The sequence below is a fragment of the Panthera leo genome, chromosome C2 (genome assembly GCF_018350215.1).
Source record: "Panthera leo isolate Ple1 chromosome C2, P.leo_Ple1_pat1.1, whole genome shotgun sequence".
NCBI classification, from domain to species: domain Eukaryota; kingdom Metazoa; phylum Chordata; class Mammalia; order Carnivora; family Felidae; genus Panthera; species Panthera leo.
The window spans coordinates 133,218,345-133,235,514 of NC_056687.1; the positions used below are offsets into that span (position 1 = coordinate 133,218,345).

The following is a 17,170-nucleotide window of genomic DNA, read 5'->3' on the forward strand; positions in this document are numbered from 1 at the left end:
ATTCACCCACTTAACTACAAAGCAAGTTCGGAATGGCTGTCAAAATTTGATCATCTGTAACAGCAAAAAAGTCAATGAACCACGGAGAGCAGACAGCTGGGCTTTTAAAGAGCCCCTTGTTTTGACGGCCTCGTCCACTCCGCGTCTTCTCATTACCTTCCTGGCTCAGCCTTGCTGTGATGCGCACCGAGCTGGGTATAAATAGGTCTTTCTTACAGTGAAGGCTCCCAATGTAAAAGGTTAAATCACCCTACATCTATGGAAAACACTCCATTATCACTGCATTTTTTATTAAAGTAAAGATGCTTCCCTACTGTGCACAGAGAGGTATTTGCCCCAGTACTGTATAAATATTTGATGCCAGTCTTTTGGCAAAAGGCCACCTTAACATTCCAAGCTTATGATTTTATAAAAAGGAGGTGTGAAAAGGAGATTTGCCCCATTATTCCAAGAGGTAAATTCTGGGAGGGCAACTGTTCTTTCCCTGCAGCCTCTGAGACCTAGCAAACTAAGCTTCAGGCTTATCCTCGGTGCTGTTCCCCAAAGTCCAGCTGGAAATGTGCACACCATGACAAATGGTCAACGTATGTGGTCTAATCACGTGAGATGAAAAAAGAAAAAGTCACCGTTCTCCTTTTAACAAGCTAGATTGGACTAAACCGTCCCCACTGAGGTAGCTGGCCTAACAGATTTCCTTGAGTCTCTGAGAGCCCCTTCTCCCCATCAGAGGCTACATGGTGCTCACGGCACCCCGTATGTGCCAGGAATGGCACGTCCTGATTATATAACCATAACTGCACATGTGACTGCTGTCACGATGACCTATGACCCCACCATAAATGTAATTGCCGTTTAACCAATCCTGGCTAATGGTGCCATGTTGCTCCCCGATCATACCGTGCCTAATTGACTGATATTATCAGAAGAGTGAGCAGGTCTACTGCCTTCTCCTTCCTGAGCACTCACAGCTGCTGTTGGCCTGCCTTCACTCCTGCATTCTAACTTTGAAGTGGTGAGTGACCTAGAGGAGGTACAACCCATCTTCAGTTGCAGCAAGGTGAACCCGCAAGTTCAGAGCCATTTAACCAACCAGACGGGGAAGAAACGCTCTGATTGGGTGTTTGCTGGATGTGAGGCACACGCCCAGGCACAGTTCATAGTTTCTCCCTGAATCCCTCCCCCACATCTGCAAGGCTAATCATCCCTCTTAGTAGGTGAGAAAATGGAGGTCTCAGAAGTTAAATCACGTGTCCATGTTCAAAGGGAATGCAAGGGGCAAAAGAGATCAAAAGTATGATTTGTTCGATTCCAAAGCCTGTGCCCTTTCAGTAACTAACAGGTATTTACTGAGCTAGCACTCTGTGTGCTGGGCGCTGGGGCTCCAGCTAGTGGTGGCGATGAACATCTCAGGTTCCCAGCCTGACCACTACACCATCCTCCATGTCTGGTGTTTTGGGTGCCATCCCAGGGATGTCACAGTGAGACTGGCCTTAAGGCTTCAGTTTGGGGCCAAATCTGTGCAGACGCCATGCTTTCCTAGATGGGACAAAAAACACACTTGGAAGCGGAGTAGTTGTATCTATCGACCTAAAGGAGAGTATATAGCAATGAGAAGAAATGATCTGCAACTACATGGAAAACTGTGGATGGATCTCACAAATACAATGAGTGAAAGAAGCCCAACACAAGAAGGGCGTTCATTCACATACTCCATTCATATGAAGTTTACAACTAATCTATGGTGTTTCAAGTTGGGACTATGGTCATCCCCTGGGAACCAGGGACTATGAGGGGCATGAGGGGGCTTTGAGGGGGCTGGTACATTCTGTTTCTTGATCTGGTGCTGGTTTCAGAGACGTGCTCACCTTGTGAAAATCTTCTGGGCTATATCCTCATAACGTGCATAGTTTTCTCAACATGTGCTATACTCCAATAAAAGGGTCATTTGAAGATGTGCTATGAATAGAAGGGAAAATGCATCTATGGCATAAGGGAACTCTACCCCCACATTAGTAAGTGGCTCCTCTGAAACAGAGGCCATATCTGTAATCAGTAGGCCAAACATTCCCAGGCAGTGGCTGCTGGAAGCACCTGGGATTGCCTCATCTCTCTTCCTTTCCATTCTGCCTACACCTAGCTCTTCAATTCCCCGGATTCCTGTGATACACGCCCGAATACCGGCTTTTCCCCTCATTGCCATCGGCACTACCAAGCGTCGTCCAGAAACCTTCATTAGTCACCTTCTGTATACAGCACACGGTGTACAAACACTGGGGTGCTAAGAAGTACAGATGCAGAATCTGCCCGAGGGTTTGTAGTCTTCACGTGAATGTAGCTCTATGTGTATTCTACTTGAAACAGGTACACTTTGAACTTGTGTATTTTGCAAATATAAAGTAATTTAGGTTATGCTGGGCATCAAAAATGATGATATAAATACTGAATGTTATTTGGATTTACATGTGGCTGGGGTATCAGGGACAGTCTCAAGGAAGACAATCTATCAAAAGGATAGGAATGGAGGAACATGTAAGTATAATGTGTCTCCTGATGAGATGCAACTTTAAAACCCAACAGCTTCTAGAATGTACTGTGGTCGCACTGCTTAATTTATCAAGGCCTTAGAACTAAATTCCAGTGTACAGGATACAGAGGCTAGAGAAATTAGGTAAATGACATCACAAGGCACCGACCACAGACAAATAATGCAGGACATTCAGCAGTGTACGAGGCTGGGTTTATTTCAAACAGCGAGGCTTATAAAAAAGGACTCTTTTAGGTAAAACTTGAGAAGTGAGGATATGGTCACCATATGCAGTGCATAATGCTGGACTGGATTCTGGTTCAGACCATCAGACCACTTGCTGCCAAGGACATTTTTGAAACAAATGAAAACATGTTTCGTTTTTTTAAAATTTCTTTTGAGAGAGAGAGAGAGAGAGACAGCGAGCGCAGGGGAGGGGCAGAGAGAGAAGGAGAAAGAGGATCCCAAGGAGGCTCCATGCTGTCAGTGAGGAGCCCAACGTGGGGCTCGAGCTCACAAACGATGAGCCAAAATCAAGAGTCAGACGCTTAACCGAACGAGCCACCCACGCACCGCCAACTGAAAACATTTGAATGTGGGATGGATAAAGACGATACTGCCAGGGGTGTAAGGACTGTGGGGCTAGGAGAGGGTGAGGGGAGGGCCAGGGGAGCAGGAGAAGGAAAGCCAGCACAGGGCCAAGGGAGGGAAAAGGGAGGTGGGAACAAGGATAGGGCAAGGGCAGAACAAACGACAAGGCCAGCCAGGGGACACAGGGAAGACCAGGGCAGGCAAGGAGAGTTGATGGTGGCAGCCGTAGCATCGATGGCCAGTGATAGCAGCAGGTACTCTACAGGCCTGGAGGCCCTTGGTGAGAAATCAGGCTCCTGCTGGGTCTTTAGAGGCTGGGCACCCAGCTCCACCTTGCCCTTACCTTGGACTCCTGTACCTACCCAACTCCTCACCAACGGCAGAAAGATTCCCCTCCCGGCCTCTCCCATCTGCTGACAACACAGACTCTAGCTTTTGCCTCATCGGGTGGCGTTTCTGTGTGCCTGTCTTCCCTGCTGTCTGACCCACCCCTGGACGCAGCCACACAGGTGGCTGGCAGTCCAGGCCCTGCTACTTTCCTAAGGGTGACTCGGAAGCTCCCCTCCCTTCTCAAGGGTCACCCAAGGCCTCACTGGGAGCCTAAACCTCTTGCCAACACGGCCACCTCTTTTACCCCCTCCTCACATCCATTTTCCCTAGCCTGACCCTTCTTTCTTCCTACTGCTTTCTTGCCACTTACTAGCTGGCAACCTTGGCAATGACTTAAGCACTCTGTGCTTCAGTTTCCACAGCCGTATCACAGGGATAACGATGGTATCTACCTTACTGAGTTGTGGGGATTAGATGAGTTGCTGTGTTTGAACTGCTCAGACCAGCACCAACCCATAGTAACTGCCACGAGACCATCAGCATCATTATGCTTCTCTTTTATCTGTGCCGCTGCTTGCCAGGGCCCAAGGGCACAGCCACCCCAGCTGAAGACACCTGGTCCTTCTAAGGCTTAATAAAAGGTTCCAGAGGAGGAGCTCTGGAGACTCAGCAGAAGCCCAAACTTGAGGACCGTTAAAGTCTTTCCATGTCCCCGAGGGGTAAAGGCTTGAAAACAGGAGCTGGAGTCTTAACTGAACGATTCAAGCTAAAACATCACCCTGTTTATGGGACAAAGTTCTCACGAGTTTTATGACTCTGTGGAAAATATTTCAGAGTATAAATATCCATTTAAGAAGCAGGACTGGTGTTTTTCCAGGTGGCAAACAGCTTAAAGATGTGCTTCTAGCTCTGCCAGGTTTACTTGTAAGGACACTAATTATCTTATTAGAAACAGGTTCCTTTTTATAATTATGATTAGCTTGCCTTTTTTTTTTTTTTAATTCTGGGAAAAGAGCATATGTATATTTCATCCCTGCCCAACGGAAACCTTGGGCTTTTCCAGAGCAGAAACACCCTGGCCACTGAGCATTACTCCCAAGTCACATTCCCCCCACATCGAACCAGACAGGGCGAAATTGCGTTTGAAGTTTGAGTGGGTTTAAATAAATTTTGTTCTGAGAAATTTTGCAGCCATCCCCGAGACTGAGACGTGCAGCTGTGGCCGAGCCGTAGACATGTCATAGGCTTGGGGCTTGGCTTCCACAGTTGCACTTGCCAGGGGAAATTTCATGTTCTGTCTTCAAGGCAGGAAGGCAGGATCTACTGCAGCTAAAGCCAAGGGAGGATATAACAGCATTTCCAACACTCAAGTCAAATCTGAAGAAAAAACTGTATGAATTCTCTGTGCCTTTGGACTCAAGGTCAGAGAATGGTGTAGGAAGAAGGAATAGGAAATTATCTTGATTGCCAAAGCCATAATGGCCCAAAAGTTCACATGGCATTGTGAACTTTCAAGGTGTCCTCTCTTGAGGCTCAGCTTGCCCCAGACATGCTGGGCAGTAGGACCAGAGAAAACTTCCCTTTTGATATCCTAATTCTCTAAAGTGGGGCCGCCTGTGTAGCTGTTACCTTCAGTGCTTTCCTGAACATTTTAAAGATGTTAGTATAACTGGGGCACCTGGGTGGCTCAGTCGGGTAATCGTCTGACTGTTGATTTCAGCTCAGCTCATGATCTCACAGTTCGTGAGTTCGAGCCCCAACATTGGGCTGTCTGCTGTCAGCATAGAGCCTGCTTTGGATCCTCTGTCCCCCTCTCTCTCTGCCCCTCCCCGACTTGCTCTCTCTCTCTCAAAAATAAATAAACATAAAAAAAAAAGATGTTAGTGTAACTATAGGTTTCCCAGGGTTAAGGATGTATGGCCACAGAGACCCTAAGAGAAGATAAAAAGTGTGGCTGCCACAACCCAAGATGGGTGATGGGGTGTCCTTACAGGAAGCAGGAAGCGAAGGGCTCCTCTCTGGACTCCTCTAATACCAATGAATCAATCAGGGCTGTAAACATCTGCCCCAAGTAAATGCAACTCGTGTTTTATGCTGAATCTCAAAACAGACCGTGATGTTCTCTGGCTTCCGGGACCTCTGCAAGTATGCAGGGCCTCCTCAGGTAGAGGGAGGTTTCCAACCTTGCCGCCAGAGAACTAAATGGACTCTTCATTGGTTGTATTCATGAAATGTATACTCTAGAACTGCATAATACACTACTAGCCCCTAAGCATATATAGTGATTTAAATTTAAATAAAAATCAAATAAATTTTTAAATTCAGGTCCTCAGTCATCCTAGCCACATTTCAAGTGGTCAATAGCCAGGTGTGAGTCGTGGCTACCCTACTGGACAGCACGGATAGAGAACATTCCCATCATCACAGAAAGTTCTGCTGGATGGTGCTGCGGGACATGTATTCTTAATGAGCCAACCACCTTTCTTAGGTCATTCATCCATTCTACGAATGGTTGTGACCCCTTACACTATACAATGCCTGCTGCTACTGTATTAACACATTAGCATTAAATACTGATATTTAGACAGGAACAAGGGACTCACATCCAAATTAAGACCCGGCTGTTCTGTACAAAGTTCTATGACTTCCAGATGATTTAAAGTATGTACATTCAGAACTAATACTGATGTCTCCAGTTCTAAAGATGTTTGCTGGCATTTCAAGGATTGAATCCAAACTCCGTTCCTGACTCTGCTAATTCTTGGAGACAGAACTGCTCAACAGCCAAGACGGCGGTGTCAAAGCCCCCTGCCAGGTTTTGCTGGGATCAACAAATTTGGTGTTGTGTTGCACTTAGAAATCCTGCTGACTGGCAGCCTTCAGGATCTTTACGTGCTGGCATGTTAGCCCCACTCCCCAAACCGCCTCCCGGCTTTGACACACCCTAGTCACTCAACCTGCCGTCGTGTTAACCCCAAACCCTTTCTCCGCTTGACGAGTTTCCCCATTGTGGGCAGACCTTCTGCCTTAGAAGGGCAGCCATCAGCAGTGCTGTACCCCATGTTATCTCCCTCAGAGACAACGCCTTACTGGGGAGGGGGTACCGGTGCTGTGAGACCCAGAAACAGTGTGTATCTCTACAGAGCTTACAGAAACTAGGCAGTTCAATTCATTTCTCAGTGGTTAATTCCAAGGTGCTGCTACTGCTACTTCAAACGGTAATAGTGTCTACAAACAATTTGCACTTTTGGAGCGGCAGGATCCCAGGGGGTAATTAACGAACGGGGAATAATCTTTTTAAAAGTCTTTAAAAGCAACATAGATTGAGGCCACCATCAAAAACAGAATCCCTTTGTTTTCTCTGTCGTGCTAGAAGATACCTGGCCGACTGACTCCTAGAGAGGTTTAGGGAGCACAGGTGGTGGTTTTTGTGGAAAATTCCTCAAGGTGTTAATGAGAAATCAAACGCAGCATGTTCATCAGCTGTGGGGCTTTCTGAATGGGGCAGGCTCTAAAGATGGTCTAAGATGAAAAGAGAAGCAGAGTTCATGAGGGCTGCCCAAGGTTTGTAACTTCCATACCATTGACCATGCCAAGGTAGAAGACTGCATTCACCAGCATGCCTCCTTTCCGGAAGTGGTCACTCATGTGCTCCAACCAGTTGGCATCCAAACCGCTCACCGTCTGGCCATTCTTGGAGACCCGGAGAGGAATAGTGACCGGATAGTATTGCCGGCACTTCTGATGGCTCTTCGGCTTGTTGAAAAGGGCGAGGATCTCCATTTCTGTTGGGATTTGTAAAGAAGGTGGGAGAGAAGAGGTCAAAGAGTGATAAAAACTTGCCTCATCGAGTGTAGTGAATCTCTTAGGAGCCTGAAGAAATGATAACAAAGGTAAACTTTCTGTTGGGTGGCACTATTGCCAAATAAAACCTGATTTCAGGTAGTAAGTTAGGGAGCCTTGAAAGTGACATGGATGTCAAAGGTTGAGCTTCCAATGGCGGGCGGTTGGCACATGGGTTTTGAATCTGGCATGTAACGAATAGCTGTTATCTGGGATCAATTTGTATAGTCAGGTGTTTGTAAGGACATGGTAGACATTTCTAGAAATTCATACAAAGGTGTTTTGGAAGAAAAAAGTGGACGTATTTGGGTAAGAGCTGGTCTTTTTTATAAAAAAAAAAGGTGAATATACAGAGGCACATAAAAATAAAAATACTACTCTAATTCCAGGAACCTTGTATACCCTTGAACTCACTATTTATAAACTGCAGGGGTGTTTCCTGGGGCCGAACCCATAATACTTAATCAAGTACATCGAAAATACACCACTGATATGTAAAAATAAATATGTTCCCGTAAATGAGGGTTCCTGCCTGGAGTGGTAGGTAGGTGGCACTGGGAGTGGGGCTCTGAGCTTTCCCTTTCCTTCATTTATAGCTCAGTTCTTCAAAAATCAATACTCACTAGCACCCAGAAGCTGACCCGCGCCAGCTGTACGTGCTGCTGGGCCATGAGTGAACAGTATCAGCCTCGAGGAGCAAATACCTGGAATTTCAATCTAAGTCCTGAAGGTCTATTTTTGTGTTACTCATTTAGTCAAGCAATCAGAGTTTACCCAGCTTAAAAAGCTTTGCTAACACAGGCTAGTCAGGAATAGGCTTTGGTTTCCAAAAATATCTATTGGAATAATAAGAAAATCCCCACCCTTCTTTCAGAGAAATATTTTAAAGGTCGTAAACAATGGCTGACATTAGCAACAAGGACAAAGTATGCTCATGCTCCCCTCAGGAGAGACCTGGCCTAGACCCACGTTCCGGGACCCTGTATCCCCTACTTCAGTACTTCACAATTTTGCAGTGTCCAAACACTTGCTGAATTATTCTTCTTTTAAACAGAATTGCTTTCCTTTATTTAAATAAATGAATTTAAAAAGGAAACTTTGTTTCATGACCATAAGGGAAACAACTACCACTTGCTATAAACAGAAGGGAATGATGAGGCACATTAACACCAAATATGTCCATCCACACAACATCTAAAATTATCCCACACAGGTACTGTATTCCGGGCAAAGGAAGTCTTTTACAGCTCCATCTGAGCAAACACCAGCAGGGATCTCTGGGGAGCAGTGCCAGGCCACGACACTTTGTCATCAACAAGAGTTAAGCTACCAGGGGGGCCATTTCTATCCATCGGATAGAACCAAATAGAAAGAAAGAAAGAAAGAAAGAAAGAAAGAAAGAAAGAAAGAAAGAAAGAAAGAGAAAGAAAGAAAGAAAGAGAAAGAAAGAAAGAAAGAAAGAAAAAGAAAGAAAGAAAGAAAGAAAGAAAGGTGCCCATCTTCAAAGATGGCCACCTGGATTTTAAACAACCAAATCTGGCCTATTTATTATTTCCACCCCAAGTTACCTTTCTCAGTCCATTTGCCTGACTCCCGCCAATAAATGCTTTCCCACAAGAAATTAGGGCTTGGTGTACAGAGGTGGCAATCAGACTATTTCATGACTTTGAAATACACACTTGAGGAATGGAGTCATGCAAAGAAAGGTTTGCCATGGAGGGAAATCAAGCATTGGACTGGAGCTGGAGGGGACAGGATGTGAACTACACGATCAGGCATTTTCCAGTCCAAGGTGCTAGGTGTCCAAATAAAAGCCACACCTACTGAGGACAAGAGGATAAGCAATGCTTTCGTGAATCCCTGACTTCACCTGGATTTCTTCCAAAGCAGACCCTGTAAGTTTTTGAGTGCCAGCAGTTTATTTGGGAAGTGATCCCTGGAAATCCCTCCCAGAGAGGGAGTAGGGGTAGGAAATAGGGAAGAGAGGAAAGCCAGGGAAGGGTGCATTACCGAGCAGGTTACTGCTACGGCCATTGGGGCTCACTTAACTGCACAGAACATACCTCCGATTGCCTTGCCACGGGGCAAGGAAGCCTGGGCATTTCTCTTCAGGGATTGAGGCTACTCCTGAGGTATGAATTCCCTGGGGCAGTGGCCTGCCGGGGCCTGTTCCCATTCCAGACAACGCCTCCAGGCAGAGGCTAAGAAAGCTGTCCTCAGGTGACCCAAGGTGGACCAGAGCACCAGTCACCATAATCTGCTATAGTCAAGCATGAATATATATAGATCAAAAAGAAAAAGAAACCACAACCTCTATATGGAAGAGGTGAGTAGAGAATTTGACAGTGGCCGAAGTCCAAAAATACATGACAACACTTGATCAACCAGAAGAATTCCCCACTTGCATGGTAAGACAGAAACACAACTTTCCCAAATGCGTAAAGAAACAGAAAAAGGGGAAGGCCAAAAGGGGAAGGGAGGGCGCTGGGCGTGAGGTGAAGGGAAGACAGACTGCCGGACGGACGAGGTAGACAGTGCGGTGCTGACAGAGCCCCAGCTCTCACATCAGGATCTTCCCCAGGGAGAAGGGCCGAAGCCAGAGACAGAAATAAATTTTTCAGGAAGGAAACGCTGCTGGAATCAAGAGCCTCCAAAAGATTAGTAGTGGTGAAATATTGGGAGAAACCTGATTTCAGATGTGTAACCCTTTAGTTAACTCCCCTGTCCTGCTGTATCCTTGGCCATGCTCCTCTTTCTCATTACTTACATGGAAACCGGCCAAGAGAAACTGTCCCCAAATGATGCCTTTTGATGTTTTAATATTCTGATTCTCCAACACACATCATCACATGAGCAAGCACCGAGAGTTCCAAAAAGAAGTCCCAAGTTTGTTTAAATTTTTTCAGCTGCTCTGTGACTCTGCCATGACCCCAGCTGGAAGATTTTTCCAGACATGGGACAGAAAGTCCCAAAGGAGGGGGAAGGCATTGTTTCTGAGAATGTTCTGAGAACAGCCGAAGAATTGGACTGACAGAGCACCCAAGGAGAATCAAGACTGTCTCGCTTGTATTTTTTAATCTTCTGGTCTTTCTCTTTCTCCCTGACACGCGGGGCTTTGCCTTGTGCCATTTGGATCCCCTCTGTCCAGAAAAGTCCCTGTAATATGATAGGGGATGCAGGTATGTTGCTGGATTGACCTAAGCCAGAAAGTGCAGTAAGCTAGGGGAGGAGAAGGGGGCGCTGGGCTTACTGGGTGCTGCCAGCCTGATAGCCAGACCCACGAAGGCCTTGCTAAGCTCCTCAGGAGCAGGGAAGAAGGAAATAGATGCCCAGTTCTGAGGCCCAGGCCAGGCAGTTGGGATTCAGGCACAGGATGGAAGTCTGTGGTCTGTCTGCAGAGAGACAGGCTCCAGAGAGTCTGTGACTGGCAGGTAGCAGGCAGGCTGGTTGGGTCCTGATGTTCCAAGAGACCTCCAGCCTGGAGGGAAGGGAGCGTGCAGCATCTGGCGTAAAGCATGACTCCCAGGGCTACACTGGGAGGAGGAGGAGACTGGTGAGTTGGCTGGGGAAGAAACATGTGGGAGTCAGACTTGACCCGGTAGCTGCACTGAGTCGGGGCTAAGTTCTGCTGAGGTGACAGGCAGCGGGTTAAGATGGAAGGTTTGCACTGGGAAGCAGGGCTGTGGACCCCGTGATGGGATGAGAAGCCAGAAGGGCCTCAGTCCCGTTTGGATTCTTGAATCTGAGAGAAACTGCTTCAGACTTCCGTCAGGCTCGGGTACTAGCAGCAGGACACCTCTGGGCCCGGGTGGGGCTTGTTTGTGGAGGCAAAGTGGGGAAACCAGGCATATACAGCCTTCCACGGGAATCCCCTGGTCAGGACAGCAGCAGCTACGGGCACTTTCACCTCCACCATCTCATGGGACTCTCCCAACCCCCACACGAAGGGCTGCCTCAGTTCTAAGCCCAGAAGCCTTAAGTGGATCCCCCAAACATCACAAGCTGGAAAGTGGCAAAGCCAAGAGTCTTTCAAACCCCCAGCCCTGGGCTGTTTCCAAATCTAACAAGAGGCTAATTTCATCAGTACACAGAAAGCAGGAGCTGTGGACCATGGGTGGGAGCTCAATAGCTGTTTGTTAATGGACTGAGGGAAAGGCCAAAAGATGGCGGCAGGTGGCAGATTTGGGAGGAGGAGAGCCACAGGGTAGCGCCATTCTGGGGGCGCGGGAAGGCGGGGCCACACATCAGAAAGGCCAGACTCAGGAGGACACCTCCTCTCTCTCCCCACACAAGGAGCTGGCTGCCAAGGAGGACTTCTGAATAAAACCCCCTCGGCCAAGAAGTACAGTTGAGGTCACTGGCTTGGGTTTCTGGCTGGCATTTCTGAGCATTTTAAGTGACAAGGCACAGGATAGGAAGGGCAGCGTTTGGAAGATGTTTCAGTATTATTCAGTGGCAGAACAATTTGAATTTGTGTGAACCTTCCTGGCAACAGAGACGCCCAGGGAAGGACAGAAAGGAATATTGGAAGCCAGGAGACAAGGGACAGGTGGATGTCTGGGTATACTTTCCTAACCTTTCCCAGCACCGGCCTTCCCCACCTGGCCTGTCCGTCCATGCTCCCCATCTGCAGAAATGCATCACGAGGGGCCATTCGGAGCAGAGCTACTGGGGTGCTCTGTGTTCACCATAAGGCAGGGGCAGGAGTGGGAAGGGCAGCGTCCAGGAGTGAGGCATGGGGCTGTCCCTGCACCAGCTCAGGCTGTCTCTGCACAGCAACGACACCAAACCATCAGGGAAATTCTCCCCGACCAGGAAATAAAAGTCAATGATCAGGAAGAGAACCACATGATGGGTCCCCAGAGAGACCTGTATGGGCGAAGGGGAGCATAACCTCTGGATCAGAGAGGCCATTCAAGAGTCCACGGGGAGGGGGAGGGGCAGCCTGCCCCGTGTCTGGATGGTGAATTCACTGGCAAGCCCCATATGAGCAGTCGCAGCCTAGACCCGGCTCCCCTAGGCCTCCTATAAAGGAAATAAATTAAACGAGGAGAAGGAGGGGGAAAGAGGGTGACTCCCTCTGGATTTTTTTTAATTGTCTTGCTGTGATTGCCTATTTAAGCCCACCTGGCAGAAAGAGGAGTAAAAACACTTCACCCTCCTTAGGGGGCCCTGCGAGAAAGGCAAGCTGAAAGCTGAGCAAGCAAGCAGCAGGGAGGGGAAGCTGGGGGGATTTGGGAGGAAGGGTGATGGTGCAAGGAACTGGTAAGACTTCTCAGGAAAAAGATTTAGGAGAGAGGCTTGGGTCAGGTGAAGGCCATGACCAATGTGGGCAGGGTCCCTACATGTCCGGCCTTCGGGAGGCTGAATGCTCAAGCTAGGAGATAAAATGTCACTACTTGAGAGCATGGAAGGTGACTTTCCTCATCTGTGAAATGGGCTAATAATAGCATCTGCCATCATAAAACTGTTGTTGTGAGGCACCATCAAGATGGCTCATCGGAACTTAGAACAGTTCACCCAGAGAGTTACCACCATCATGACTGTCCATCCCCAGCAAGGCCATATATGTGGCCAATAACCCCTGCGTGTTCATTAACTGATGAAAAAAATCCAAAGGCTCATTTGTTCCACACGACGAAGAACAAAGGAGAACAATAAGCTGCCTAAGTTTCAGAGAGACCCATGGCCTCATGAGCAGAGAGATAAGAGCCCAGCTTTGTGTGTAAACAACAGCCAGCCAGCTGCCCACTGAGTGAGATTAAAGTGGGGTACTGTAACACGCCCCTCCCCCATGGCTGAAATTCCCCTCCACTGTTGGCCTGACCACTTCCAGACACATACTAACCCATTATTCTTTAGCAGGATCTGGTTTGCTAGTAAAGAGAAGGGACTTGAAGAAATGAGGCACAGGCCAGGACACCTTGGGTGCTGAGGGGTCTTTATGGGTTCAGCAATGGAGGGGGCTCTTTGGGTGAGGGAGACAAACAGCCATAGGCCAGCGGGAAGCACGTGGGGGAAATGGTCCTAGGACAAGTCTCCCCAGTTTAAGTCTCCCTGGAGTCAACCAAAGAGGGCAGGAAGTCTGGAAGGAGTCTTGGAGAAAGGTGGATTCTAGGAAATCTCAGAAAAGTCCTGAGGGGAATTTCAGTATTGAATGCCTCCTTTCTCAAAGCCAGGGCTCCATGCAAAGGTGGAGGCCAGTGGTCAGGGCTACTGAGCCTGTGTGCCAATAATAACAGCTCACACTTAAGAGTCACGCAGTGCTGAGTGCTTCAGATGTACATCTCGGGGTGCCTGGGTGGCTCAGTCAGTTAAGCGTGCAACTCTTGATCTCAGCTCAGGTCATGATCTCACGGTTCGGCAGATGGAGCCGCAGGTCAGGCTCTGCGCTGACAGTGTGGAGTCTGCTTGGTATTATCTCTCTCTCTGCCTCTCCTCTGCTTCTCTCTCTCAAAATAAATAAAACGTTTTTAAAAATGTACATCTAACCTTTCAACATGAACCTATTGTTCCATCTCTATTTTCCAGGGTAAGAAACCGAGGCACAGGAGGGTATCTTGTCCAAGACTGCCTAGGTAGAAGGTGGCAAATGGAATGTGAGTGGGGTCTGGTTTCTTAACCACAGTGCTGCCTGTCTCCATGACTCCTGGCCCCTTCTTCGGGGGTGCTGGCTGTGCCTGCCCTGAACTCTCACCCTCGCATGCTCCTCCAAGGAGGTCGGTCTTCCTTCTGGGGATTCAGAACAACACATGCAGCCTAACAGCAATGGGAAGATGGGAGGTTTCTGGAATAACACCTGGACATTCATCAGGAGGCACACACAGGGTCTAAATGTGCTCTCGGCTACTCTGGAGGGAGAAGTCTACCTCAAACAGTGTGAAAAGTTCCATAGCTGAAAAGCCCTACTTTAGAACATATTTAAGAAGGATCCAGCCATAATATTAAACAACAGCCATAATATATCCCAGAATGGAGGCAGTGCCAATCTCTCGCTCTAAATCAACGTTGCAAGTTAAGTCCAGAATGACGACCCACCCCGCAATTTTCTTTCCAGGAAGTACTGACCTAATATAACAAAAGAAACTGTTCCACCTTCTTCTAGGTTCTCAGCGCATAAACTGTTCCTCATCATTAAGAAGAGACTAATTTCAAGAATCAGTAAATGAATAATAACATGAACTAGGAAGATGACCCAGAAGGCCCCCTAAAGCCTGGGGGTCTCCTGGAAGTCTTGTTACCAGTGCACCTTCTGAAGGCTGGAAGAGGCCACGCAGCTCAGACAGGTGCCTGGCTCTTGGGAAATGGCTGGATGCTAGATTTCTTGGAGAAAGAAAAGGAAAGGGAATTACAGGGAAAGGGAGAGAAACTTCACTCACCATGAAGTGAGGGCCTCAGTAAATCTTATTAGTCTATTAGAGTAGAGAGGTATAACAAGATAAGTTCACAGACCAGATCTGCCAATTTCCTAGCCTGGGAGAAGATTTACTCTCTAAATTTCAGTTTACTCAGCTGTAAAATGGGCAATGATACTACAGCTCACCCACATCACACACATCACCACAATTAAGAAACGTTGGCTGCTATTAATAAGTGTTGTTCTTTGAATTTGCCAACCTAAAATGCCTGCTCTAATGGCCGTTACAATGTGATTAGGAGGATTCACATATTGGTGGCCTCTCTTTGGCAGTGTTCTCTCCACACTGCTGATTTGTCAACTATACGCCCTGCCTGAAATCGGGCTGTTTACAGTACCTAGTGAGTTGAATCACCAGTTTCCTGCACAATTTGTCCTTAACTGGTTTTCTTGACTTCTTTCTTTAGGCAGATATTCAAAATGAGGGGACCAAAAGGGAGCACACGTTCAGCATTGGTGCCCAGCATCTTAACACTTTTCTTGTGCTAAGAGCAGGGCAATTCAAGGGTAGCACAAGAGCATGGGGCGAAAATCCCTTAAGTTCTAGAATCTACTTTGAACGTGACATGTCGGAGCGACCAGAAGGCAATTCCGTGTGGTTCTGCTCTCCTGGAAGTCACAACTTCAGTACGCAATCAGTCAGAGGGCCCGGAAAAATGGCTGATGAAGAATGCCTGTGCGATGGACTGCTGTCTCTACACTCTAATTCCATTTCTTTTTCCTAAAATGCCATGGGGACTACTGAAAAGCCGTTAGGCTCTCTTTTAAGTGGTTGCTGACATACTTACTTCCCGAGAGTGGCTCCTCACTCACTTCCAGCAGGTCACCCTCCGGCCCATCCAGAGTCTTGCTCACCCCGTGTGGAGAAAATTCTGCTCCGTCCCCCTCTCCTGAGGGCAAGCTGGGTTGCTCAGCGATGGGCGTCTCCCCTCCTGGGCCCTGGCCTGGCTCCCGGCTGCCGTCCATCCCCACGGGAGCGCCCGGGTTCTCGTTATTCTCACACCTGCCCGGCTCCTTTTCCGCATCTCTGGCGTCCACTGGGGGGCTGCTGCCTGCCGACCTCGCAGGGCAATGGTACTGAGGTATGACGCCGACAAATTGCAGGCCCTGACTTGCAGCCTCCTGGATCTGTAAGGCAAACAAAATGAAGGGGACTGAGTGAAGGGAACTTTATTCTATCAAAGGGGGACACGGGCAACATCCAAAACGTCTCACCGGAGGATTCTGAGGATGATTCAGTTTGAACACGAAGTCTCTCAAGGTGGCAGGTGTCCCATGTCCCTCTAGGCAGTGGCCTCACCCTAACCCTGGCCCGCCTGGGGACAGACAGCATGGGGCTTGCTCTTTTTAATTATGAAGCATATTGGGGGCGCCTGGGTGGCTCAGTCGGTTAAGCCTCCCACTTCGGCTCAGGTCATGATCTTACAGTTTTGTGGGTTTGAGCCCCACATTGGGCTCTGTGCTGACAGCTCAGAACCTGGAGCCTGCTTTAGATTCTGTGTGTGTGTCTCTCTCTCTGACTCTGCCCTGCTTGTGCTCTCTCTTTCTTTCTCAAAAATAAAACATGAAAAAAATTATGAAGCACGTGGCTAAATAGGGCTGGGGTTACCTCTCTTCGCAATACTGCATTAGTCCCTACTGGTTATTTTTTATCTAAGAGGCTGAAAGAAGGTTCCAAAGGATGAGTTGAAACAAAGAGTTTGAAAGAGGAAGTTCATTTTGGTAAGAGTTTATTTTTTCGTTATTATTTTTTTTTTTTTCTGGTGAATCGCCTACTTCCTGCCAGTCAGGCTACTGTATAATCCAGTATGTCTATATAGCCATATACTAACTACCAGATGACATTTTATGACCCAAAGAGCTTCCTCTTTTAAACAATTGTTTTGGCAAAGAAGGGCGGAGGTGGGGGAAATCATCACTGCGTGGAGGCTGGTGTGCACATTCCCCACAGCAGGGAAATCTGACGGACAGACACCTGTTCCTTGGTGCTCCGCCTAAGCCAAAGGCACCTGAAAGCCATGCTGGGCCCACAGGTGTTGCTACGGCTGTCTCGTGACTCTGCAGGCTACGGGATACACCATCCAGTCTAGGTAACAGGTAACTTGCTTCTCACTTCCTGAGCCTGCAAGATGGGGGGGGGGGGGTTGGGGAGGCTAATGACCACACAAAGTACTAAGGCACTTTAACTCTACCCTCCCTGACAGATACCCCTGGGCAACTGAATGTAATAGTTGTATGTGAAAGAAAAATTGAAAGTAACAGCCTAATAAAATCAAGCAAGAGCCGACCCAAACTGGAAAATCGGCTTTAAGAGACATCCTGGGCAAGGATGCTCAGGTCATTTTACAGATAAATCAGGAAGTGAAGACCTCAGAGTTGTGTAAGTCTTAGTCACCAGCCTCTGAGTGGATGACCTCAGAAAATCTTGAGGCCTCTGTAGCGATCATCCACTGTCATTTGAGAAT

The 17,170-nt window shown here is 47.8% G+C and overlaps 1 protein-coding gene across 4 annotated transcripts in view; it reads right to left on the reverse strand.

Annotated features, from left to right (window-relative positions):
* Nucleotides 1–17,170, reverse strand: part of RFTN1 (raftlin, lipid raft linker 1) — a 208,313-nt gene that overhangs the window by 48,961 nt on the left and 142,182 nt on the right. For all 4 annotated transcript variants that reach the window (XM_042903436.1, XM_042903434.1, XM_042903433.1 and 1 more), the window contains 2 exons: nt 15,494–15,833; nt 7,027–7,230 (listed from right to left, as the gene is read on the reverse strand). In XM_042903436.1, coding sequence (XP_042759370.1) covers nt 7,027–7,230; nt 15,494–15,833 — 544 coding nt within the window. The remainder of the gene's footprint in view (nt 1–7,026; nt 7,231–15,493; nt 15,834–17,170) is intronic.